This window comes from Canis lupus, chromosome 20 (assembly GCF_011100685.1).
Source record: "Canis lupus familiaris isolate Mischka breed German Shepherd chromosome 20, alternate assembly UU_Cfam_GSD_1.0, whole genome shotgun sequence".
NCBI lineage: Eukaryota > Metazoa > Chordata > Mammalia > Carnivora > Canidae > Canis > Canis lupus.
This window is the reverse complement of record NC_049241.1, coordinates 40221607-40248447: the sequence shown is the minus strand read 5'-3', so window position 1 is coordinate 40248447 and position 26841 is coordinate 40221607. Positions and strand designations below refer to the sequence as shown.

The 26841-nt window shown below is 45.3% G+C and overlaps 3 protein-coding genes across 4 annotated transcripts in view; 1 reads left to right on the top strand and 2 right to left on the bottom strand.

Moving 5' to 3' along the window:
* RHOA (ras homolog family member A) overlaps positions 1-16897 on the bottom strand; it is a 62717-nt gene extending 45820 nt beyond the window's left edge. The window contains 2 exon segments of the mRNA NM_001003273.3: positions 12596-12672; positions 16729-16897. The gene's annotated coding sequence lies outside the window, so the exon portion shown is untranslated.
* A 48-nt stretch (positions 16898-16945) lies between these two features.
* Positions 16946-20626, top strand: TCTA (T cell leukemia translocation altered). 2 transcript variants are annotated; one of them, XM_038566438.1, is made up of 3 exons: positions 16946-17548; positions 17872-17926; positions 19216-20626. In XM_038566438.1, the coding sequence occupies exons 1-3, from the start codon at positions 17326-17328 to the stop codon at positions 19253-19255; spliced, it is 318 nt and encodes a 105-aa protein (XP_038422366.1). In that variant the 5' UTR covers positions 16946-17325; the 3' UTR covers positions 19256-20626. The 2 variants fall into 2 exon arrangements, with proteins under 2 accessions (XP_038422366.1, XP_038422365.1); XM_038566437.1 differs by having other exon boundaries at positions 17824-17926.
* Positions 20627-20942: 316 nt separating this feature from the next.
* On the bottom strand, positions 20943-25657 carry AMT (aminomethyltransferase). The gene is given in 9 exon segments (NM_001033993.1): positions 20943-21888; positions 21992-22147; positions 22520-22700; positions 22786-22931; positions 23234-23312; positions 23711-23842; positions 24722-24802; positions 25299-25466; positions 25568-25657. Coding segments are annotated over 9 exon segments (1212 nt in total). The 3' UTR covers positions 20943-21709.
* Positions 25658-26841: the final 1184 nt, after the last annotated feature.

Sequence of the window (26841 nt, the reverse complement as noted above, 5' to 3'; positions counted from 1 at the left end):
TGTAATACTAATTTTCTTAGATTCATAGTAAATCTGCCTCTGTGCACAATTTTTAGCTTATTTTCAGCAGATAAGAAGCCACCAAAGATGTTTCAGATGGTGTTACTAGGTTACAGTATATGTATTATACATTTATTAGGCAAACATTCATTATAAGCAGGCACAAAACCGTTCTCCAGCCAAGAAGCAGAAGTAGAAATAATTCAACTGAATAACCATGCTGCTTCTGCTGGATCAAGATCTTTACAATATTTTGGAAAGATAATGAATAAATTTCTATGCAGATAAAATAATCACAGCTTTAAATGATTAACTTAGAACACTTGAGATGATTATAATTTTACCTCATAATTCTTCAAAGGAACTAATTACGCAAAAGAAGCAGTGATGATTACAACAAGCTTTCTACCATTTCTCAATCACCTAAGAAATAAAAGCATTTAATACAGGATAGCTTTGGACATGATTTAATTTTCACTTATTTTTAATGTACTTATTACTTTAAACATAGTGGACACAAGATTAGGAGTTTGTAAAACTTACCTTTTTGACATCCATATGCTTCAATTATATAACCCAGTTTGAAATTTTAGATCCTTTATTACCCCCCTTCTCTGCAAAAGATAAATTCCAAAACCCCCATGGATGCCTGAAACCAGATGGTACAGAATCGTATATACTATACTTTTTCCTGTGTATACATACCTATTATAAAATTTAATTTACAAATTACACATAGTAAGAGACTAAATAATAAAATATAACAATTACAATATGCTATAAGAAGTTATGTGTATGCAGCCTCTCCCCATCTCCCCAAAATACCATATTGTACTCATCCTTTATGTGATAATATGAGATGGTAAAACGCCCAAGTGACGAGATGAAGTGAGGTGAATGCCACAGGCACTGTGATGTAGCATTAGGCTACTAATGACTTTCTGACAGATGTCAGAAAAAGGATCACTACTTCCAGACCACGGTTGACCACAGGTAATAGAAACTGTGCTAAGAACTACTGTTATGTTTTATTTCTCTCTCCAAATAAGTTGTTATGAATCAGTATTGTACAGATGACTATAACAAAAGCAAAAGCTCTATAGTCTTTTGGGAAGTAAACTAAAAAAAGTATAAAGAAATTTTTAAACTTCAAAAAATCCTGTGAATTACACACAGAAGGACAATCATGATGCACTTCCTCTCAACCCCAGGTTTTGTCAATGCCTGTTTCCGCAGGAGGGTGTAGTGTCAATGCAAACTGTGCTGTCAATGCAAATTTTGCAAAAGATACCCAGATGAAATCTGGGTACAAATTGTCATATTGTAGATAAGAAAACATATAAATCCCAAAACATTATTTTAGGAAATCATAAAATCTAAAAGATACAACCACCCTCAGCCAAAACAAAATATCCTTTAACTAAAGATATTAAGCCATGCTTTTCTCCTTCTTTCCTTTGTCCTGATTGTACCCCACCTACCCTTCCCCTACTTGGATAACTCATACTTTAGGCTAAGCCACTGTCTTTCAGGCCATTCTCTGAGCTCCCAGCTTAGATCAGGCCCCTTGGATACTCACCCAGCACCAAACATTTCTCTACCTCACTCATCATACCCCTCTTCCTCCCAAACTCTATTAGTATTAGAATCATATCTATCTTATTCACCATTGTCAGACAAGCATAGGTGCACAGCACATAGTAGTAAAGTGTTCAAATAACAAATTAAAAAAAAAATACATTTCCAAATTGGTTTCCATAACCAATTTGCTGAGCACAGATTTTTAAAAAGAAAACAGTTGCAACATCAGCTGTGTACACTAGTGGTGAGACAATCTCCCAGGACACTTGTTTTAGTAGTTCAATAATTTACCCTCACAGAATTATAGAAACCCCTCATATAAATCAGAAACTTATCCTTAACAAGAGTGTTAAAACTCAGATCCTTCTTATGAACTCATTTGCTCGTATTTTAATAAACAACTCTGTAAGTGTAATTGACCAGTAGCTGAATTCACAGCAGTTTAGAAAAATGTATGCAGGGGTGAGAAAGAGGTGCAGTCTATGACAAGACACAGGAGACAGAAACCCCTGAAAATCAGGCTCAGAAACAAAACAGGGAGCGACAGAAATGCCATTCTGGCCAGTCCTAAAGCAGGCCAACAGACTCCAAGGATAGAACCCAAAAACTCTTTCCCTTAGGAAGAAAGATCTCAATTATTACACAGGGAAACTTAAGTCCCAGATACTGCAAGACAGGGAAAAAGACATCCACTAGAGAAATAAAACAAATTTTAAAGCTTAAGAAAGCAAGCTTCAGTTATCTATAACACAATGATACTCTTTCAGTGGTTTAAGACTTCAATTTTTCCACAAGAGCCATACTGTACCTAAACACGCATGAATCCCACAAAAGCTTAAACAATGCCCTACGATGCATTCTCTGGAAGCAAAGCTATTATTAAACTGAAAATAAAGGTCAAAATACAGCCTTTTCTCCAGAGAGTCCCAAAAGTAACCACCAAATTAGAATCAATTTTTTGTACAAACAATAAACCTGATTTAAAGTGTAGATTTTCAGGTGCTCCTTTCTCCAATACCTTCCATTCTACTCTTTTGTCCTTTGTTAAAGTATGTATCTAAAATAAATAGAATACATACTACTTCATTAAGTCAGACGAAGAAAAAAAGTCAGAGAAGAAAATCTCTACATTGAATCCATTTCAGTGCAGTGTGCAGAAACCTGTTCTATCCACTCCAGGTTCACCCAAACCTAGCACACAGGAGACACCATTAAACACTGGGAAATTAAATTCAAAACATAAAACCATTTATTTTGTCTGCAGACAACATAGGAAACCACTGGCAAAAAGGCTCAACATCTGTCCATTTGTTCATAATGCCCTTGAGCCTGGTACTGTTGTTATTTTGCCATCTTGATCAAGCAGTTGTCAAGGATCGATGTCAGTTCAAGGGCCCTTAGAGATGAAGAGCACAGGCCTAAAGCATACAAAGGCAAGCAGAGGAGAACCCCACAAAGCCTCTAATACACAGCCAAGTCAGAACCACCCCAGATTCAAATTCTTCTTTGGGGTTGGAGGAAGAGACACTCCCTTCTGGCTTTCTAAGTCAGTGTGTGGTATCATTCACCTCAAAATGTAAATATTCCAGTGTTAATCTTAAATGGATGGACAGAGTCAGGATTTGACTTTGCGCAGTCTAATTCTCCACTTAACATTGCCCACAAGACAATGCTTGTCTGCAAAATTGCCATACAGACAAGAATAAACCAAGAGGTAGCTCCAGTAAACCGCCTAGGTTTTTCAGCAAGGATAATACACAGCCAGACACCCTATGTTCTGGCACAAACATCTCTATTCCTCTCAAGGCTCTGCGATTAGCAGATGAAAACTCTTCAGGGTGGGGCCTGCACCTACTTACAACTTTTTTCTTTTTTAAAATTGAGGTGAAATACACATAACATAAAGTTTGCCTTTTTAAACCATATAATTCAGTGCTATTTTTTTTTTTTTAAGACTTTATTTATTCATGAGACACACACACACACAGAGAGGCAGAGACACAGGCAGAGAGAGAAGCAGGCTCCATGCAGGGAGCCTGATGTGGGACTTGATCCAGGGACCTCAGGATCATACTCTGAGCCAAAGGCAGATGCTCAACTGCTGAGCCACCAAGGTGTCCCAATTCAGTGATATTTAGCACATTCACAATATTGTATAACAACCAAGTCTATCTAGTTCCAAAACATTTTCATTACCACAAAAGAAAACCCCATACCTGTTAAGCAGTTTATCTCCAGTTCCCTCTCTCCTAGCACCTGGCAACCACCGATTTGCTTTATGCTCCATAAATTTACAATTCTAAGTAGGTCATATAAATGAAATCATACAATATATGATGTTTCTTCTTCTGTTTTTGGCTTCTTTCATTTAGCATAACACTTTCAAGGTTCATCCATGTTATAGCATGTAGTTTTACTACTTCAAATTTTAAATAGCTGAATAATATTCCATGGTATATACATAACCACATTTGTTATCTATTCCTCCTTTGGACTATTGGACTTATTTCCAAATTATTCTTATTTTGGCTATAAGAATAGTGATGCTATGAACATTTATTACCAACATTGTCCAAATACCTGTTTTGTGTGTAGATCTAGGAATGGTATGGCTGGGTTGTATGTTAACTCTCTAACTCTCTGCCAAACTATTTTCCACAGTGTATGGTATTAAATATCTTGCCATATAATCATCCAGGCCTATTGTAAAAGAGAAAGGATAAAATAATACTGTGATGCACAATAATATATATCTTTAAAAAAGGAAAAATGTGTAATATACATATAGACACAGTATCTCTAGAAAGATACACTGGAAACAGTTACATGTTTTTTTTTCTAAAAGAGGACCTTGGGAGATTAAAATAGAGAAAGGCTTATTTTTCATGCCTGCCCCTTTTGCAGTTTCATATACACGCTTCATCAACTCCCTTGCTCTAAAATATTTTAAAAATTAAAAAAAAAAGTTTTAAGTAATCTTTACACCTGGCTCACAATCCCTAGATCAAGAGTCGAATGTTCTAACTGAGCAGCCAGGTACCCTGATAAAATATTTTTAAAGCCCCAAAGCAAGCAATACAATGAGAGGAGGAGTATGCTCTGGAATAGGAAAAATACACATTTTTTTGTAAACTCTACCCTAAATGTGGGGCTTGAATTCACAACCCCAAGATCAACAGTCATATGCTCTACCAATTGATCGAGCCAGGCGCCCCCATCTTTTATTTAAAAACTTTTTGTATGTTTTTATTTTTATCTAGTGTTTTTCGCTCTTTTTAATATTTTATTTTAGAGAAAGAGAGAGAGACATAGAAAGAATGCATGAGCAGGAGAGGCATAAGCAGACTGCGCTGAGTGAGGAGCCTTACAGGGGGCTCGACTTCACAACCCTAAGATCATGACCTGAGCTGAAAGCAAGAGTTGGTTGCTTAACTGACTGAAACACCCAGGCACCCCTCTTTTTTTATTTTTTATTTTTTATTTTTTATTTTATTTTATTTTTTTATTTTATTTTATTTTATTTATTTATGATAGTCACAGAGAGAGAGAGAGAGGCAGAGACACAGGCAGAGGGAGAAGCAGGCTCCATGCACCGGGAGCCCGACGTGGGACTCGATCCCGGGTCTCCAGGATCGCACCCTGGGCCAAAGGCAGGCGCTTAAACCGCTGCGCCACCCAGGGATCCCACCCCTCTTTTTTTATTGTGGTTAAATATGCATAAGCAGGCAACTGTTGATTTCAGCTCAGGTCTTGATCTCAAGGCCATGAGCTCAAGCCCTACGTTGGGCCCATGCTGGGTGTGGAGCCTACTTAGAAAAGAAAACTTTGGGGCACCTGGTTGGCTCAGTCAGTGGAGCTCTTAATCTCGGGGACAGGGACACCTGGGTGGCTCAGCGGTTGAGCGTCTGCCTTCGGATCAGGGCGTGATCCTGGGTTGGGGTATCAAGACCCGCATCAGGCTCCCTGCAAGGAGCCCACTTCTCCCTCTACCTAGGTCTGCTTCTCTATGTCTCTCATGAACAGATAAATAAAATCTTAAAAAAAAAAAAAAAAAAAATTGGGCTATGTGTTCAAGTCCCATGCAGGATGTAGAGATTACTTAAAAATAAAATTTTAGCAAAAAAAATAAATAAATAAAAAATAAAATCTTAGGGCAGCCCAGGTGGTTTAGTGGTTTAGCGCCGCCTTCAGCCCAGGGTGTGATCCTGGATACCCGGGATCAAGTCCAACATCAGGTACCCTGCATGGAGCCTGCTTTTCCCTCTGCCTGTGTCTCTGCCTCTCTCTGTCTCTCTCATGAGTAAATAAATAAAATCTTAATAAAAAATAAAATCTTTAAAAATGTATTAAAAAATAGAAAACTTTAAAGTTTCCCAAAGAACTGTTTCATCTTTTGATTGGGTAGCAATTTAAACACGTGTATGTATTTTTCCAAAACTTGCCAAACTGTCACTTAAATAGTTGCATTTTACTGTATGCAAATTATACTTCAATAAAGATGATTAGAAAACAAAAACAAAAACAAACCTCCCCAAATGACTCCAATTTTGGAAACTGGATCCCAAGTTTGGGAACAGCCAAGTTTGGGAGCCACTGTTCCTAAGCATCAGAGTTCTGTTGTAGTTCCCCAAGAATGACATCTTAGGATGCTACCTCCTCCCCCCCAAAAAAATCTCTTCCACATTGGGCTGCCTCACTGGGTCAATCAGTCAGTAGAGCATGCAACTCTTGATATTGGGATTATATGTTCAAGCTCCACACAGGGTGCTAAGATTACTTAAAAACAAACTTAAAATAACATTTCTTCCACATTAAATGAGTGTGATTATTGGGTACTGCAAACTATAACTTGAATAGTCAAAGTTAAAGGGCTGCATTGTCTGGCACTGGAGCTACGTGCTTCTCTCTCACTGAATCCTCATAGCATTTAGATATTATTCCTATTCTACAGAAAAGGAAACTGAGTTTCAAAGGGATCACATTACTGTCCAGGGTCCTAGTGTAAGAACTAGGGGCATCTGTCTGATTCAGTGAGTAGAGCGTGTGACTCTTAATCTCAGGGTCATGAATTCAAGCCCAACATTGGGGGCAGAGTTTACCTTAAAAAAAAAAAAAAAAAAGTTGGGATGCCTGGGTGGCTCAGTGGTTGAGCATCTGACTTTGGCTCAGGGCATGATCCTGGTTGAGGGACCGACCCACATCGGGCTCCCTGTGGGGGCCTGCTTCTCTCTGTGTGTCTCTCATGAATAAATAATAAAATCTTTAAAAAAAAAAACCATAAGAACTAGTACTTAACTGTCAGCCACTCTCCAGAACCCATGCTCTTACCCAAGATATTCTACTGCCTTTCTTTTCTGAACTTAAGACCTTAAAGAGATAAACAGGAGCTTCCTTCCAAGTAACTAGAGAAGTTAAAAGAGACTTCATCCAGAAAATAACTTTTCCACAAAAAATTAAATGCATTATTTCCAACAAAACTGCCAAATCACGTAATAAAATGGTCTCATGGCAAAAAAAACATACAGCTACAGCATTAAACATCCACTTAAATGTACTTCCTTAGGCTCTCAAAACTTAAATATCAAATAATAGGGTTACATAAAAATACACCAGAAGATGCGGCTAGGGGGCTCAGTGGTTGAGCCTTTCACTCAGGTCATGATCCCAGGGTCCAGGAATTGAGTTCTGTCATCACGCTCCAGAAAGGGAGCCTACTTCTCCCTCTGTCTGTGTCTCTGCCTCTCTGTATATGTTCATGAATAAATAATTAAAATCTTAAAAAAAAAAAAAAAAAAAGACACCAGAAAAGTGACATAGCATTCACTCTATGGATTCATGAAAGACACAGCTCTGCAACAGAAGGCTTGAACACAATGAGAAAAAGGTAAGGACATCTGGGTGGCTCAGCGGTTAAGTGCCTGGCTTCAGCCCAGAGTGTGATCCTGGAGTGCCAGGGTCGAGTCCCCCCAAGATCAGGTCCCACATCACGCTCCCTGCATGGAGGCTGCCTCTCTCTTTGCCTATGTCTCTTGCCTCTCCCTCTCTCTCTCTGTGTGTCTCTCATAAATGAATGAATGAATGAATAGTCTTAAAAAAAAGGAAAATAAAATGAGAAAAAGGTAAAAATAGTATATATAAAAAAACAAAAGAATTTTCAAACATGCTTAAAGTCAAAACAAACAATTTTTTAAAGTAACAATTAAATCTGTTTTTTGTTTTTTGTTTTTTTTTTAAGATTTTATTTATTCTTGAGAGACAGAGAGAGGCAGAGACATAGGCAGAGGAAGAAGCAGGCTCCATGCAAGGAGCCCAATGTGGGACTTGATCCAGGCATCCAGGGATCACATCCTGAGCTGCAGGCAGCCACCCAACCGCTGAGCCACCCAGGTGTCCCATATCTGTGTTTTAAAGCAGCTAAGATAAATAAATTAATTAATTAATTAAAATAAATAAAATAAATAAAATAAAATAAAAATAAAATAAAGCAGCTAAGAGCTTCAAAAGATAAAAACCAAATTCTTGGGATCCCTGGGTAGTTCAGCGGTTTAGCACCTGCCTTGGGCCCACGGCATGATCCTGGAGTCCCGGGATCGAGTCCCACATCAGGCTTCCTGCATGGAGCCTGATTCTCCCTCTGCCTGTGTCTCTGCCTCGCTTTCTCTCTCTGTGTCTCTCATGAATTATTAAATAAAATATTTAAGAACAACAAAAAAATTCTTTTCAGTTGGAAAAGCATGAGACTCCTGAACTCAAGGTTGTGAATTTGAGCCCCACGTTGGGTGTAGAGATTAGTTAAATAAAAAAACACTTGAAAAAAGAATTTGTTTTAGGGACTGTGGTCAGGATGCAGTGTTAATAAAATTGTAAAACTTAATGAAGGGCAGCTTGGGTGGCTCAGCAGTTTAGCGCCGCCTTCAGCCCAGGGCGTGATCCTGGAGACCCGGGATCGAGTCCCACGTCAGATTCCCTGTGTGGAGCCTGCTTCTCTCTCTGCCTCTCTCTTTCTCTTTGTGTCTCTCATGAATAAATAAATAAATAAAATCTTAAAAAAAAAAAAAAAAATGAAAAACAAAACTCCTAAGAATAAGCCTGAAAGATAAATGAAGTGTACATATAGCAGGTACATGAAAAATAAATGCTTCTGGCTTCATGACTGAACACTCTTCAACCACAGTTCAATACACAAGTGTGCAGGAGAGTTAGCATGGGTTAGAAATTGCCCAAGAACCCATTAGTCATAAAAGGTAGTCTGAGCAGAAAAAAATCTTCATCCCACCACCTACTTTTCTGTCTATTGGGAAAGTACCATCTCTGCTATTACTTACCGTTGCTTAAGAGTGGAACTAAATGATCCCGGAGTCAAATAAAGGCAGAATCCTTACTACAGCGCAAGAATAAATTAAGACAATTTATATGGTCTCATATTGGGCACCTGGGTGGCTCAGTCAGGGAAGCATCTGCCTTTAGCTCAGGTCATGATCCCAGAGTCCTGGCATGGAGTCTTAATATGGGGCTTCCTGCTCAGTGGGGAGGAGTTTGCTTCTCCCTCTCTCTCTCTGCCCCTCCTCCCTCACACACACACACACACACACACACACACACTCTTTTCCTCTGCATCAATTAAATAAAATATTTTAAAAAAAAATCTATTAGAGTTAAACAAGTATTTCCACTAAGGAAGAAAACTAGTATGCATTGAGCATTGTCCTCTTCATATATTATTTCACCTAAAATTCCTATAAAATGGGAGCATCTGGGTGGCTCAGTTGGTTAGCATCCAACTCTTGATATCAGGATTGTGAGTTCAAGCCCCACCCTGGGCTCTACGCTGGGTGTGAAGCCTACCTTAAAAAAAAAAAAGGATCCCTGGGTGGCGCAGCGGTTTGGCGCCTGCCTTTGGCCCAGGGCACGATCCCGGAGACCCGGGATCGAATCCCACATCGGGCTCCCAGTGCATGGAGCCTGCTTCTCCCTCTGCCTGTGTCTCTGCCTGCCTCTCTCTCTCTCTCTCTCTCTCTCTCTCTGTGACTATCATAAATAAATAAAAATTAAAAAAAAAAAAAATCCAGGATACCCTGGTGGCTCAGCAGTTGAGTACCTGCCTTCAGCTCAGGGCGTGAATCTCGGGATTGAGTCCCTTGTCTGGCTCCCTGCATGGAGCCTGCTTCTCCCTCTGCCTACATCTCTGCTCTCTCTGTGTGTCTCGTGAATAAATATTTTTTTAAAATCCATAAAATTTCGATAAATTAAATGTAATCGTCATTTTATAGATAGGTCCTGAGGCTCACAGAAATAACCTGGTTAAGTGTATCTATGTCTGAGATGCCTGGGTGACTCAATGGTTGAGCATCTGCCTTTGGTTCAGGGCGTGGTCCCAGAGTCCTGGGATCGAGTTCCACATCGGGCTCCCTGCATGAAGCCTGCTTCTCCCTCTGTCTATGCCTCTGCTTCCCCGCCTCGGTCTCTCATGAATAAATAAATAAATACTTAAAAAAAAAAAAGTCTGCTTGAGATTCTCTCTTTGCCCCTCCTACTGTGCACAAAAGCTCTCTCAAATAGTTTCCAATAAATCTCCGTGCTTCCGTTTTTGTCACCCTATAGTCTATTTTCCATACATGAACTAGAAATATAAATAAATCAGATCACATTATTCCCATTATAAAAACTCTTCAGGGGCAGCCCAGGTGGCTCAGCGGTTTAGTGCTGCCTTCAGCCCAGGCTGTGATCTTGGAGACCCGGGATCAAGTCCCACATCGGGCTCCCTGCATGGAACCTGCTTCTGTCTCTGTGTCTGCCATGAATAAATAAGTAAAATCTTTAAAAAATAAAAAAGTAAAAACTCTTCAGTAACTTTCCAATACATTCCAAATGAACTCTAAATTCCTAGTTCCTCCAAGATCTGGACACAGTCTACATGTAAGATTTTATTTCTTCCACTCTTTCCACTTACTCTTTAAGCTCCGGACATTCAAGAATTTTTTTGCTGTTCCCTAAAAAAGGGAAGCCCATCCCTTACCTATCATGAGACTTCCCTACTAGAACATTAACTCAAGAAGCAGGACTATTAATATTTTTGTGATTATTAACACCTAATGCGCTTTCTACTTCCTGTCAGCGATATTGAGAAAAATAGATAAGATTCAAAACTAACAATCTTTAGTTCCAAACCAAATGTCTGTATTTTTAGGAATAAAGATATCGTAAAACAAATAAAAAAAACTTGAGGGTAGGGTAGGAACATCCTTTTTTTTTTTTTTTTTTTAATATGAGAGTTAGTTTCTTTCTTTCTTTTTATTTTTTAAGATTTTATTTATTCATGAGGGGGGGGGGTGCAGAGACACAGGCAGAGGGAGAAGCAGGCTCCACACAGGGAGCCTGATATGGGACTCGATCCTGGATCTCCAGGATCATGCCCTGGGCTGAAGGAGACGTTAAACCGCAGAGCCACCTGGACTGCCCTCTTTCTTTCTTTTTAAAAGATTTTACTTATTTATCCAATAGACAGACAGAGAGAGGCAGAGACATAAGGAGGGAGAAGCAGGCCCCCAGCAAGGAGCCCGATGCAGGACTCCATCCCAACCCAAGGAGCATGCCCTGAGCCAAAGGCAGGTGCCCAACTGCTGAGCCACCCAGCAGTCCCTACAGTTTATTTATTTTCCTAAGTAAGCTCTATGCCCAAATTGGGGCTTGAACTCACGACCCCAAGATTAAAAGAATTCAAGATAAAGAGTTGCATGCTCTACCAAATGAGCCAGCCAGGTGTCCCAAGGGCAAGGACCTTCTTTGTTTTCTTCAGATGTGTCCCAGGACAGCTCTGACATATAGTAACTATTCAGTAACTACTTGTTCAATGAATGAATGACAAAACCAAAACCTAGCTTGGCCATTCTTCTTAGCATACTAAGGAGTTCAAAGCTAATCAAAACCACTACCATTATATGCCTTCACTGCCAGGTAGCCCATCTCACCAAAAGAGATTATTCATCTCCTTCACAGCTCACTTCTCCATCTACAGAGTTCCTTCAGATCCCCCCAAAAACAAGGAAAGCTGATAAAAACAGTACTAGACCAAGATATTTATCATGGAATGAATGAAGATACTTCTATTCCTTTATCTGTAATTAGTTTAAATATCTAAACAACCCCAGGATGAGCTATTATACCAGCTGTTAACATTGCTCCCACCTAAGCCAATGTGACTCCGACCCCTCTGGTAAGAGGGAAGATTGTCCTCTGATCTTCATTCTCCAGCTGGCTCATTTGCTAATGATAATTTGATACATCCAAAGCACAAGCTCTGGATAAACTGTATAAGAACCAAACTATTAAAATAATGAAAACTTAAAGATGAAAAACAGATGGAGTAATGGCCCAGAAGTGAAAGAGGTATGTGTATAACACAGTGAATCTCCTTAAAAAATATAGCATCTGAAAAAGAAATATCTTAGGGCACCTGGTGGCTTGGTTGAGGGTCCAATTCTTGGTTTTGGCTCAGGCCATCATTTAGGGGTTGTGGGATCAAGACCCACATTGGGCTGTGCACTGGGCGTGGAGCCTGCTTGGGGTTTCTCTCTCCTTTTGCCCCTCCCCACCCTTCTCGGAAGGAAAGCAGGCAGACTTAGAAGTGAAAAAAGAAGCTAGAGGAATACTTCATAGAGAGATAAGAAGACCAGAGAGAAAACGTATGGAGTAAGATTAAAAAAAACTCTCAAGGGATGGCGCAGTGGTTTGGCGCCTGCCTTTGGCCCAGGGCGCGATCCTGGAGACCTGGGATCGAATCCCACGTCGGGCTCCCAGTTCATGGAGCCTGCTTCTCCCTCTGCCTGTGTCTCTGCCTCTCTCTCTCTCTGTGACTATCATAAATAAATAAAAATTAAAAAAAAAAAAAAACCTCTCAAGATTACTAAAGAGAATCATTAACAATAATGCACTCACATTTCCCTAGAACTTACATTAATATATAATCATGTCTTCCATGGGAAAAAGGGAGTAAAAAAAGTTTCTATTTACATACCTTACAAATGTGCTGCAAGACCCACGGGCTGTGTGGCAGAAGTTCTACAAGTGCCTTTAACTTCTCAGATGTAGGCACTGTAAAAATATAAATATATCAGGAATTATGTCTATTCATTTTACAAGGAACAACACAAAACATAGGATGTAAACAGGCTTGCCCAAAGTTCCAAGACATAATTTAGAATCCAAGAGAGAGAAAAAGTGTAGAATTTAATTTCTGACTAATATACCACCAAATTTATCACATTTATACAAGCTTAGCTTCCTTCAGTTAATATTCACAACCAATGATATCTTATGAATATTTTCTAAATATTTCCCTTTTAAAAGCAAATGAATCCTATGTAAATTAATTTTCCAAAATTATAAAACTTTTCAAACATACAGCTAAATTAAAGGAATCTTACAATGTACACCTGTAACCTACCACCTAGACTACCACAAACATTTGAATAACTTGCTTTATTTAATTATACATTCTTATTAATATAGGCATTACAGAGAAATTACAAACTCAGAAAATCAAAAATCAGGGTGAAGTCATTAGGTCAAGGAAAATAGTATTAGGAAATGCTTATAATGTTTTTGTCAGAAATGATCAATATTAGTTTACTATTTAAAGTCAGAATGAGGGACACCTGGGTGGCTCAGTGGTTAAGCGTCTGCCTTCTGCCCAGGGTGTGATCCTGGAGTCCCGGGATCGAGTTCCACATTGGGTTCCCTGTATGGAGCCTGCTTCTCTCTCTGCCTATGTCTCTGTCTCTCTCTCTCGAATAAATAAAAATCTTTGGAGAAAAAAAAAAAGTCAGAATGAACTCAGATCTACCCCTACTCTTGGTGAGTGATTCTAGTTATTTAACATCAGATCAAATTATTCTCCTGCTAAAAAACATCTAATGATTTCTCATCTCAGAATAATCCCAAAGAACTTCCCATATCCTAAAGGCCCGACATGATCTGGTTCCCACCCACCTCTCTAATTTCATTTTACATTCCACTTCTACCTTTACTCCACTCCAAATATTTTGGTCACTTATGTTCTCCTCTTTACCTTCACCTGAATAGTGAGACACTATTATAAACATTCTTTAACATATTTACTTTACCCACTCTCTTCATTAAAAACAAAACAAGCTCATTTTGGGACAAACTGCAAACCGGCTGCAATATAATTGAGTGTATCTCGTATTTTGACCACTTTAACTATAAAATATTATTCACAGTCCTCTAGAGGAAGCACCAATAAATTCAGACCAACACCCAGAATGAGCAGCTTCGACGGCTGATTTTTCTGTCACATGACTACCATAATTATGAGTATACAGGGCCTTCACATAATACTATAGCACCACAGATCAAAAATGAGTCATTTGAAATAGAAACACTTGAAATAGGAATTTTACAGTAATTATTAACTTCAAACTGTCTTGGAAATTTTAATTTATTAATCTCACAAGTACTTAACAGTGAGCATATCCCCAAAGAGCACAGTATAGTAAGACACATTAACACACATGTTTAAAATTTAGTTACATTAATATGTAGGTGCAAACAAAATTCCTCTAGCCAGGGACATGAAAGACTAAAAACTAAGTGCTACAGGAAGGTAAAATAACTTTTAAGTACCTTTTAAAGTACAAATATATGTGATTAAAATCCAGTGATTATGTACCATTTATCATTATCACTAGCAGCCAAATACAATTAAACCCAAAGTGTTGTCTAGAGAAGCTCAGCAAGCCCAAATTCGTTCTCTTAGAAGCTGAAGTATCAGTCTGTCTTCTGAGAGTTAACATAAATCTCTCAGCTCTAGAACTAAAACAACCCAAAGTAGCAACTCCTCCTCCTGTCACAGCTTGAATTCCACCTCAATATCTACCTGTTTTCACTCTCCTCTAAGAACAACCAGGACAAGAGAATACGATAAAACTACTGCCACACATACACAGAACTATTTACTTAATATGTGCAGTTTCTCACCATCCCACCTCAAATTAATAGGCAAAAGAGCCCTCAGTCACATTATAACATCTTGGTCTGACCTAATTATGTTGGGCTTTGGAGCAGGGGAGTCTGGGCCTCACATTGGAAGAAGTTGTTCCCTCAAGAAGACCCAAACACCCCTGGGTGGTACACTCAGTCGAGCATCAGACTCTTGGTTTCAGCTCAGATCATGATCTCCAGGTTGTGAGATTCGGCTCAAAGTTGGCCTCCGAGCTCAGGGAGGAGTCAGCTAGGGTTTCTCTCTCTTCCTCAAAACCTCCCCATGCTCGTGCTCTCTCTCAAATGGTTAAATAAATCTCTAAAAAAAACAAACAAACAAACAAGCGAACAAAACCCCCAAAACACCTAAAGCTAAAACTAGGCCAAGCAGGGACTCTGTATATTCATTTATGTATTTCAATCAACTGCTGTAGGACCATCCAGTTCCGGGGAGGAGAGCGCAGTGAAAGCTAAAGAACTGAGTTTGTTTAGAAATGAATTTTTCAGGTTCTCAAAACATATATAAAATCAGTAATATGTAAAAGAAGAAAATACTGGAAATAAGTCCTGAATTTTACTTAACTCTAAGCAAGCTGTTTCAGAGTACAAGAATACCTCAGAGTTCTGGCCTGCACCTGACCAGAAAAATGACCTTAGGAAATTTATGTAAGTCTCTGAGACTCAGTTTCCTCATCTGCAAATAGGGTTAGACCGTAAGTCCTGAAGATACCTTTGGGTCTAAAATTCTAGATCTACGAAAAAGTCAGTGGATTTCTATTCTCTTCTTCCCTCCAGTACAAATTTTTTATGAGAAAAGAAGCCATAACTCTAAGCCTAGACTCTGACTCAAAGTGAGTTTTCTTCTATTTTGTTAGCTTCCCAAGGGCCACCACTCATCTACAAAAGTAGATGGAACTACCAAAAAAACAATTTATCAAAAGATCTTTAAGTTTTCCTTCACAATTAAGAATTAGTCTTGTACTTTCAGGCCAAACAATGTCACGCCCAACGCTCATACCAGTATCTCTACCAATTTAGCCATGTCTAAAGTGACAATCCTGCAATGGTACATATATGTACCATTTTCAACCATTTAGTGGTTGAAAAATTAAATGACTGAAAAATTCTCACCACAAATAACATTTTAAAGAATTTTAAGTATTTTTCCCCTTCAGATCTGGCAGGGAGGGCTATAAAATGCATACCTGAATAAAAAAACATTTACTTCAAAGACAAACACCAAAAGAAGGAAACATATCACCAATATTGGTAAAAACTTTAAATCAGGACCATTAAAAAAACACAAGTGGAAAACACTGTGATAAAAAAGGATACCAATTTTCCACCATAAACTACTGCACATTGTCTTGACCAAATCGATTTGAGTGCAAACAGTGCTATTTAATAAAGACAGCTTGTAACTGGGTTCAATCGGTAACTAAAGACAGATGTTTAGGGGATTCCAATCAAGGTAATAACTTAGACTAAGCAAAGTTGCAAATTAATACTCTATTTCAATGCAATAGAGTTTAAATCATGAAAAAGTGTTTTCAACTGGAAAATTCCCTTCTCAATACCCAAGAATCCTAACCCGTAAGATTTCAACACTACTTTACTTACACAATCTCCGAAACTACTGCATTTAAAAAGAAAATCTACCCAAAACATATCTGGACTTCACACCGTATAAAACGGTGATTCATGTTTCATATTCAATGCAAAAGCCAAGATGGAGTTGTAAAGAGTTTCTTTCCCATTTCAACTCCCGACAGCCACGCGCGCTTCGCAGGGACCCGCTGCACCGCGCGGTCGCCGGGCCCAGCTCGAAGCCCCCGCCCTGCCCCGCACGGCCGTGAGAGAGGAAGAGCCAGGGACCGCGGGCGGGCGTCTTGGGCTCCACCAGGCCTGGCCGGGCGGGGGAAGGGGCGCGGGAGGCCGCGGGGCGCGCTTCCGGGGACTGCGCGGGCGGGGCCGTCGCTTTGGGGAGCGGGGCCCCGGCCAGAAGGCTGGGGCCGGGGCCCAGGGGCAGCCGGTTGAGAGCAGCAGGTGGGGCGCGGCCGCGGCGGGGCGGCGGGCGGGCGGGAGGCCGGAAGAGCGGCGGGCGGGCCCGGGGCGCCGCGGCGCCAGGAGAGAACCCTCTCGGCTCACCTCAGGCGACGACTCGCAGTCCGGCCTCTCTGCGCCGAGTGCGCCTGTCCGCGAGTCGGAAGCTCGGAGACTGGGGCGGGTGGCTGAGAAGACCACGGCGAACTAACGAGAGAACCGACGGAGGACGGCGGGCGGCGGGCGGGGAGCGCGAGCGAGGGCGGTCGGCGGCGGGAGGGCGGGGAGCGACGTGCGCGCCCCCGTGTGCCAGCGGGCTCGAGCCGGCCCCAGCCGCGGCCCCGCGCACGCGCGCACACTTACAGCTCAGCCACGATTGCTCAGGAGCGCGTCCACGCCCTAATAGCAGGGCGCTTAACCAATCACTGCAGCCGCGTGGGGCATCACGGGAACTCCGGGGCTATAAAAGACCTGGTTGCTATTTTATGCTCCTCGTCTCACTCATCGTTTAAGTAAGCAGGGTGGGGCTAGGTGCGCGTGCGCGGTTTTAGTACTCCTCCCCAAACTGCCAACTCTTCGCGCAAGCGAAGTAGACTCGCCTTGCCTGGTTTACGCGTGCGCATTAACGGGCCTGGCCCGGAAGACCAGACGCCTGCGCAGTGGGTGCTATAGTGACAGTCCCGGGTGGGGCATGGGCCAGTCATGGCGGAGCCTTGGTCTGGGCAGTCCTTGCAGTCTCTGCCGACCTTGGTGCTGGGCACACTGGGCACCCTGGGCAGCGAGTTCCTGCGGGAGTGGGAGGCGCAGGACATGCGCGTTACCCTCTTCAAGCTGCTGCTACTGTGGTTGGTGATAAGTCTCCTGGGCATCCAGCTGGCGTGGGGGTTCTACGGGAGCACGGTAACAGGGCTGTATCACCGCCCAGGTGAGGCTCCCCATCCCCACCGGACTGCATCATTGGGCTCCCCAGAACTCCCTAGACTACCACTGGTCTCCTAAGAACCTCATCACAACTTTATGCTCTACCCTGACCCATGCCAACATACCATTTCATGCCAGAAATCCCGGACCACCCATCACATTTTAACCGCTCCCTTGAACCTCCATCAGACAATACCACTAGTCCCTTTAAGGCCCCCACAAGACTCCATCAAACAACATCACTGGCCTTTAACTTGATCTGGGCTGATACCTGCTCAGATTCCCACCCCAAGCCTGCTGCAGCTCTGGATGTGTTCCTGCCCCCAGGTCTGGGCGGCCAGAACGGATCCACACCTGATGGCTCCACGCATTTCACTTCGTGGTAAGTAAATCTGTGCCCATGTCAACCCCATGCTTGGCAGGCAGAAGACACATCTATGCTGGGAACAGGGACAGGGCTAGGAAGTTCTCAGGGCAGGAGTCCACCAGTTTAGTGGCCTTTGCAGCAAGCTCAAAGGCTTGCAAGTGGAGCTCAGGCTTCGAATGATACCAATTTAACAGCCCATTGATAGGCTATTCAGCAACCTGTGGGGCTGGTGGTGCTACTGTCAAAATCTCAGAGATAAAGTAGCAGGTCTGTTGAGTTCAACTCTACTGCAAGCCCCTCAATTTAGAAAGGCAGGAGGCTTTGTCCTTTTTTTTTTTTTTAAGGTTTTATTTATTCATGAGAGACACAGGCAGAGGGAGAAGCAGGCTCCATGCAGGGAGCCTGACATGGGACTTGATCCTGGGTGTCTAGGATCACACCCTGGGCTGAAGGCGGCGCTAAACCGCTGAGCCACCCGGGCTGCCCAGCCTTTGTCCTTATTGCATTGACTGGCCTCATCAGGGTCAGCCGCCTCATCTGTAAAACATCAACTCCCTAATCAAGAGCATTCATTCAACCAATTTCTGAGCTCCTACCATGACAGGGGCCACACTAGGTCCAGAGAAAAGGAACCCAGGCCCTTTACAGGGGGAGCCCAAGATTTAAAAAGGAGGACAGCAAAAAAATAAAAAATAATAAAAGGAAAGGGCAGTAGAGCAGGGGGTGAGGGCAGTCAGTTTTCTCCCAAAACAGACAGCTAAGCCAAGGGCAAAGGCTAGGGAGTGCTTAAGTGTACCAGGCAGAGAGAATGGATAGAACAAGACCCAGGGGAAGAACAAGGGTATCACATTGGAAGGATAGACAAGGCTGTGACACTATAGCTCAAACGTGAAGGCATGGAGGGACCAGGAAACCTGACCTTAAATCTCAGGAAGCTATTAAAGGACTCAGCAAGGCTATGGTCTGATCTAACTTGCCTTTATAACTGCCGCTTTATGGCAAGAAGATGAAGGGGTCCAGTAGAGAAGGCAAGAGGCCAGTTAGGAGGCTGCCTGCCACTGCCCAGAACCTGGGCAACTGGGAAAAGGTAGGCACTCCATAAGGTGAGGAACCAGGAGGAATAACATGTCAGCAGGAGAAAGGTGGGAGACCAAGTGGGCTGTGGGAACTCAGTAGAGAGGTCTAGATTGTAGTGTGGCCTTTCTGAGTCCACCTCAGCCCTTAAAAGGGCTAGAGAGAACCAGTTTCAGGGACTGTTAAGCTGCCTGTAGAATAATCCTTCTCTTCTCTCCATCACTTTTTAGGGAAACAGCAAATGAACCTCTCAAAACTCACAGAGAATAAGGGAAGGCAGCAGAGGGATCTCCAGGGACATCACCGGGTCTGCTGGTTCCCACACTGGGTTCTGCTGCTGCCCAGACCTGAGACGACGGCAGGGAGGTCAGGGTTGGGGGCAGGGAATACCCCAGTGCTTGCAGGCCTGGGCCTCCACCACCCTTGGCCTTGTCTCCAGCAGTCCCAGGCATTGGACCAGTAAAGTTTGCCTCTACCCTGACCTGAGTGCCTTAAGGAGAGAAGGCATGCTCCTCCTCTCAGGGGTCAGCTCAGGAGAAGCCTCTGGGTTGGGGAGACCAACTGTCCATTTTCTTCCTTGGCTTTTTCCTGTCCCTCTTCTCATCCGCCTGGGATATGACCCCATAGAAACTTGTCCTGAGAGGAAACTTGAGGTTGACCAGCTCTGGGATTTGTAAAGGAAGCCTGTTTTCCCCTAAGCTCTGGGTTTCTTGAATGTTTGCTTCGTTGGCAGGAAGCCAGGGAATTCTGGACTGGACATGGCCTTATACTTTGTGGTTACTTAGTTGGCCATTCAAGAGTCAGGCGGGGGAGCTGGCACCATCCAGACACAGATGTACCCAACACCCTCCTCCCTGGTCCATCCAAAGCTTTCCAGGTGTGAATCAGGCTGTAGAAATGGTCTTTTACTGAATATCAATTCATACTCCTCTCAATTCTTATGGGAAACTGGGTGCCTAAAAGAGGCTGAGCCCCAGGGAGTGACCTTCCACCCCCAACTGTTTTAAGTACCCATGAGATTGTACCCTGCCCCCTCACAGGGAGACACTAAGCAGTAATGTGGAGTGGCCCTGCCCCACCATGTCCTGCAGCTTCATCGGTTCCCATCTTGACCAGGAACCACATAAGCTTCATCCTAAGAGGCACAGGCTCAGCAACTCTCTACTAGCACCATCTCAGCCCCCAAGAACTCTCAACAGGGAAGAGCCATAGGCCGCCATTTAGACAGTGGGCCAAGGGAGCTTCCAAATGTGTGGATGGCACATGCCAGTTTCTGAAAACAGCATAACCCTAGAATTGTCTCCTTTCCTGAAGGCTGTATTCCTGCTTCTGCTGGGCCACCCCCTGAAGGCTGTATTCCTGCTTCTGCTGGGCCACCCCCTACCCCTGTCACTGCTTCTCTAGTAGAAGTCACATTTGTATCTGTCAGCCTTTGGATGGGCCACCTTGACAGCAGAAGTGCACTGGAAGTAGGACTACACTGAACTGATGTATGTGTACCTATTCCAGAGCTATCTTCTGGCTGATAGGATGGCGATTTTGCACCCCAGCCCTATCCATTGACACCACCACACAGAATCAGGGTCTCACATTTCACCCCAGGTTCAACTGAGGATGTGGTTTATTAAACATGGAAGCGCATCAGCTGTGTGATTATTCAGACAGGACAAGGGTGTGCATGCACAGGGGGAACATTAAGGGGTACTGCCCCTCAGTACCCAGAATATAATAACTTGCAGAGGTGGAGAGGTGAGGCCAGCTCCCTAGAGGAGCAGCAATGGATGCCCCAATACAGAGGGGCACTATCCTCGTTAAGTTTTTAGACCTGCCCTTCTCAAGGGGAACCCACTCTGAGCTTGCCTCAGAGGCCAGGCAAGCAGGCATTGAGCTGGCACCCCAGGAACCATGTAGACAAAGGACAATGAAGCTAGAGATTGGCAAGCAAGAAAGAAGCTTGTTTAATTTTTTTTTTTTTTTTTAGGAGTGAGTGGAGTCCAGTAATGGGCCCCAGGGGCAAAGGTCAGCCAGGGGTAAGGCAAGTCCAGGAGGCCCAGCCTGTCCTACAACAGCCCTGGGGCTCAGAACAGGTGGTGAGCCTGGCATGGTTGCTACTGGGCAGCAGGCTGGGCTAACTTGGGAATGTGGAAGAGTGAGTCTGTGCCCCTCAGCTGTCCCCAAGTTTACATAGGCACAGCAGCCAGACAGGGCCAACCCTCAGTGAGTCAGGAATCATTCCTGCCCAGGGAGAGGCAGCAGTTTGCATTCGTGCAAAGTAAACTTAAAGAGACGTCCGGCACTACCCACGGTAATAACTCCTTTGCAGTGTGAGAAACCATGGTGAGGTAGGTCGGGCAGGCTTTATTCCCCCCATCCCCCAAAGTGAGCTACTACTCCACAGCCAGCACTGGCACAGTGGAAGGGAGAGATGCCAGAACGACAGTGGCCCATAGCCTTCTGGCAGACAGACCAGAAGGGGGTCAGTGGGAGCCCAGGCTGACATTGCAGCAGCCGCTCTCTTGCTCAGAAATGGGGTCTTGAAATTGAAGAGGCCTAGTATGAGGGTGGGAGTGAGAATAGATGGTATGGGCCCCCCCTTGACCAGACAACCAGAACCAACCTCCACCCTAGCCACCCCAGTGTATTCAGCCTCAGCTTCCTGACCAACCCTTATATGCCCTACAGGTCCAGGTTCCTGGATGGGAGAGCCCCTGCCCCAAGCCACTTTCACTTGAGGGTATAGTAATTTGTGGTCACAAAGGGCATCTTGCTGACCACAGCCATTTGCTGCTTCCGCCGCACTTCTACCAGCAGTGGGGTACCTGGCCGACTGTACTCAGAGGGCACATAACCCATGGCCACATTCTTCTTCAGGCAGGGAGAGGGGCAGCCACTGGTCACTGTACCTGTGTGGGCAGATGCCATAGGTCAGCACCACCTTACCACTCTGATGCCCACCCTCTGGTGGGGGGAGGAACAACAGCTCCCCAACCTCTCTGGTCCACCTACCAATCACGGTGCCCTCCATATTCAGGATGGGGCTGTGTGCCCGCACAGGTGCCCCCTCACATGTTAACCCCACACGTCTCCGCTGCACCTTGCCCTTCAGCTGGGCAATGATGACTGAGGCTCCAGGGAAGTCCATGGCAGCTCGGCGGCGCTTTCCTGAAGCATGACACCCCAGGATTAGCTATAGTCCATAAGACCCCTGGCCCTCGGAGGTCCTAGTTACAAAGACCCCAAATAACATCCATCCAGCAGTGAGGCCCCTTTGCTCAGGTTCTCCCAAGCCCCATTCCTCCCTTGTACTGCAGTCGGCCACCCACCTCTTGCCCCAGGTCTTAAAGAGGCTGTGCTGCCCACCTCAGCCTGCTGAAGATCCTCAGCGTCTAATGGGCAAAGTCACAATGGCATCTTCAGGGAAAGGAGGCTTGGGGAGGCTGCGTCATTTGCTCCAGGGTGCACACCCTTGGGAGCAGTCATGGGCTAGCCACTGCAGCCTTTGCGATTCTATCCCTGAGTGCCAGCCCAACTCACCCAGTGTCCAACTAAGGCTGCCTTCCACAGGCGTGGTGTGCTCATCAATGTCACTCCCATACAGGCAGAGGCCTGCCTCTAGGCGCAGGCTGTCCCGAGCTGCCAGCCCTGCCAGCTTCACCTCTGGGTTTTCCAGCAGAGCTGCAGCCAGGCGGACTGCCGCTGCTGCTGGCACCGAGATCTGTATGGGACACCAGTAAGGAGGTAAGCAACTAGCTCTGGAGTCCTGGGCCACACACTACCCTAACTCCCACTCCTTGACCTACCTCCACACCATCCTCTCCTGTGTAGCCACAGCGGGTCACGCGGCAGCCGGACACACCAAACACCTCCATCACAGCACTGGTCATGAAGGGCAATTTCCTCAAATCATCTGCCACACCGGCCTGCAACACCTGGGTCGCAGTGGGGCCTGGGCCCAGGGAGCCAGTGACCAAGTGTCCAGGTCCCCATTTCCCCTCAAAGCTGGACCAGAGCCCTTACTCGGGCCAGAATAAGCCCTGAGCAAGTCCTACTTTGCAGGTGGGAGAAGATGGTCTTGCCCACAGCCCCTGGGCCTTACAGCAGGTAGAGGGAGTGCCTATTTCCAAACTTAACAATTATGGCACACAACTACTACACCATCGACACCTCCCTCCTAGAATGGCCAGTGCTAAGCAGTCAAAAAAGCCAGCAAGGCAAAGGTCGGCTCCAACCCCAGCCTGGCCTGCTCACCTTGCAGGGCTAGCAAGGCATTATCCACCACCTCCAGGCTCACATCACTGCCCATGTTTTGAAGCTCCCTGACCTTGCCCTGAAAGGAAAGACAGAAGAAACACATCAGCTTCTGGGACCGCTTACTGAGCACCTACTGTGGGCTGAGAGCTGAAGATTTAGGCAGAATAAGCTGGTTCCTATCTTACAAGGTCCTGTAACTAAGTGGTAGGAACAACCCCAGCTCAGGTCTGCGAGTGTTAACATCAGGCTCCAGCCTCCACCTTCTCACTTGGGAGCCAGGACCAGTTTCACCTTCCCTACTCTCCCATCACTGAAACCTGGCATTCTTCATGGAGGGCCCACTCTGGCCTGCTGTTCATTCACTCAAAGAGACATTGTCTGAGCCCCTTCACCCTGCCAGGTCTGTCCTAGACAACAAGGATGCTGTTCTGTGAACAAAGAAGACAGAGTACCTAGAACACAGAAGGGCTGTACCTGCATGAGGGCCAAGTCCTTGTCCCAGCAGCCAGCATTGGACACCACATACAGGTACCCCTCAGAGGTGCTGGTCACAATCAAGTCATCTTCGATGCCTCCAGCCTCATTGGTAAACAGCGACAGTGTCCCCTAGTGCCAAAGTGGAACATCTTTGCTTCCAGGTTCAGGAGGCCCAGGTCAAGTATGAGTTGAGACACACCCCTGGGGCTACTAATTAATGAACCCTCAGGCAACGGGATGGGGGGAGGGGGAGAACAAGGCTAGGTAAGCCCAGGCCCCTGCCCAACCCCAGGGTTTTTTTTAATCTTCCTGCACTGAGAAAGTTTTCACCCCTTTCCCATCTTGTTAGACCTCCCTGATTTGGTGGGGCCTCTGCACTTCTCCCCACTCAAGTACTGAGAGACCCACTTCACACTTAATCCAGGACTCCTAGGCCTTGGTGCTTCATCCCACCCAGACCTCAGACAACTTAGTCCATGCCCCAAACCCCAAGACAAACTTCAAAGTCCATTGATGATCCCATAAATGCCACAGCAATACTTCAAAATACTGGGGGGCTGGCTTCACAGCCTCCCCACTGGATGGACAGAGCCTGAGATTGAAAGGTCACATGGATCACCTGGGTATTTGTTAAAAATGTAGGTTCTGATTCCACAGGTCTGAAGCAGGGCCTGAGAGTATATTCCTAACAAGCTCTTGGTGATGAGACTGCTGGTTTAGGGACTACCTTTGCATTGCAAGAGGTTCGGCAGCATGGAGGTCACAATACAGGACATAAACCTGAGTCTCTGGCTTCCCAGCCTGATGTGGCTAAGGACAGAATAAACCTCTCCCTGCAGATAACTAGATGTCTAGACATGACTCAGGGACCCCCATCTCCCAAGACTGCAAGCCCTGAGCCTGTGCAAGCCTGTGTCTGATCCATTGCTGTGCCCCCACCATTCCCATTGCTGGCTCAAGAATAAGAACACCCACTGAGCAGAAATACAAGAGAGAAGAGGGGCCCACCTGGTTTGGCCTTAGCTCTGCAATATCTCCAACCACTAGACTCTCCATCAGCTTCACACGGTCACAACCAAGTATCTTGGTCTGGGAAAGAGATCAAAAACCTCAGGCCACTGGGCAGGAGGCATCCTCCCTGCTGTCCACAGTCCAGTCCAACCCAGCCAAAATGCCTGAGCAGTCCTTTGATTCTGCAAGTGGCAGAGCCCTACCTTCTGATTCCCACTTCTGCCAGCACAGAAGAGGGTGAAATGGGGGAAGTTCGGGAACTTGAAAGGGCCCGGCACCATCCTGAAATACCCCCATTTCCAAACCAACACCCAGGAGAGTGGATGGGAGTGGGTGCCAGCCCTGGGGAACCTGGGACATAAAGGCACACCACTGAGTAGGAGCAGACTGAAAAGACTAAAGAGACAACCAAGAGACCGTGAGTTAACTTCCTGGGAGCCATAGTCTACAACACCTAGACCTCCACCTCTTCTGGGAGGGTGGCCCTTGGAATCCAGCTCCCAACAAAGCCAAGATTTGCACCACTGTAGATGGGAAACCCTGATCTAGCAAACAGTGTGCTCCCCTTGCTCACCTGCAGCATGTGGGACACGTCAAAGAGCGAGCAGTGCCGGCGTGTGTGCAGGTGTGAGTCAACATGACTGTCCCGGTACTGTACAGGCAGACTCCAGCCTGCAAACGCCACCATCTTCCCGCCATGAGCCAGGTGGAAGTCATAAAGAGGTGTCCTTCGGAGTACGTCCTGCGGGTGGCTGGGTTCAGGGCCACCAGTGTCCCGGCCTCCACCCTCCTCCCTCGCCCACCTCCAAAATCAGCACCATGCCCCATCACCCTCTATCCCACCTGTGCGCGACTGAGAGGACGGCCCAGGGCCAACGGGAGCGCCTGCAGCCGCAAGCCCAGATGGGGTACCACGGTCATTGCCCGCTGCATTGTTGCCCGCAACCGGTGCAGCCGGCACACAGAGGTTACCACTCTGCCAGGCACGCTGGGAGATGTAGTCCAGGCTCTGCTGGGATAGATCACTCTCCCACAAAGGGGATTTGAAGGGGCGGGCAGCCCCAAAGGCAGGCAGCCCCAAGGGCAGGCGGGGCTTTCGAGCAGTGGACAGTGACTCCAATCTGTAGGGAAACAGCCCCAGGCACTTCAAGTTGATCTTCCAGGGTAGATTAGGCTGTCCAAACCAGTTAAACTGCTCAGAAACAGAGCTAGGGGCTAGACCTCCCCTTGCTGACTGCTCAGCCTCCAAAAGGTCGAAGTTCTATAAAAGGCCAAAAGGCCTGAATTGCACATTCAGGACAGCAGGAGTGTAAGGTCACAGGGGGGGAGGGGTGGAGAGGTTGCTGGAGGGTGGATCCAGCCAGCATGCTGAGCACATCAGTAATCTGGCCTCTGGTAAGGGTCTCGGGCTCTCCCACTGGGAGGACACAGGCAGCCAGCAGTCATGCATTCCACAAGTATTTATTGATCTTGCTGCACACTAGGCCCTGTGCTGGGTATGAATGAAGCACAGTTCCTGCCACTCCCCCAAGGTCCTCCCCCCACTCTCTCTCTCTCTCACACACACACACACACACACACACTCTCTCTCTCTCTCTCTCTCTGAGGGCTGCTACTCCCTGAGCACAGGATTATGGTCATTACCCTTTTAGCAAAAGCTGAATGGGGTAAATAAATGACCCTGTAGGCAAAGATAACACCTGCAAGAACTCTGATAGATAAGAGCAGAGGGTAGTCACCAAAAGGTGGCTGACCTTCCTCCAGAAAGCTGTTGAGCCACACAAATGTCCAATTTTCCAGGTCTAGCACAGGTTGCAGTAGCTGGGTTGCTACATCCCAGCTCCCTGGGGCAAAGCCAGGAAAAAAACTTAAAAGATTTTCTAAGAGCAGCCTGCTTTATTCCACAGCGGGCCTGGGGTTGTAGTAGATGTCAGTCTCTTAAAGGACACCAATGAGAATGCTCACCTGGACCCACACCCTACCAAGGTTGATCTTTTATCACACTGAGCATGACTCTTGGAACGTGGCAGCTGGGAGAAGGGACAAGGATGTGCTTTAGACAAAAAGGTCCCAGGACTCATTATCAAATGCCAGCCTTGCCGGAGGCACCTGTCCAG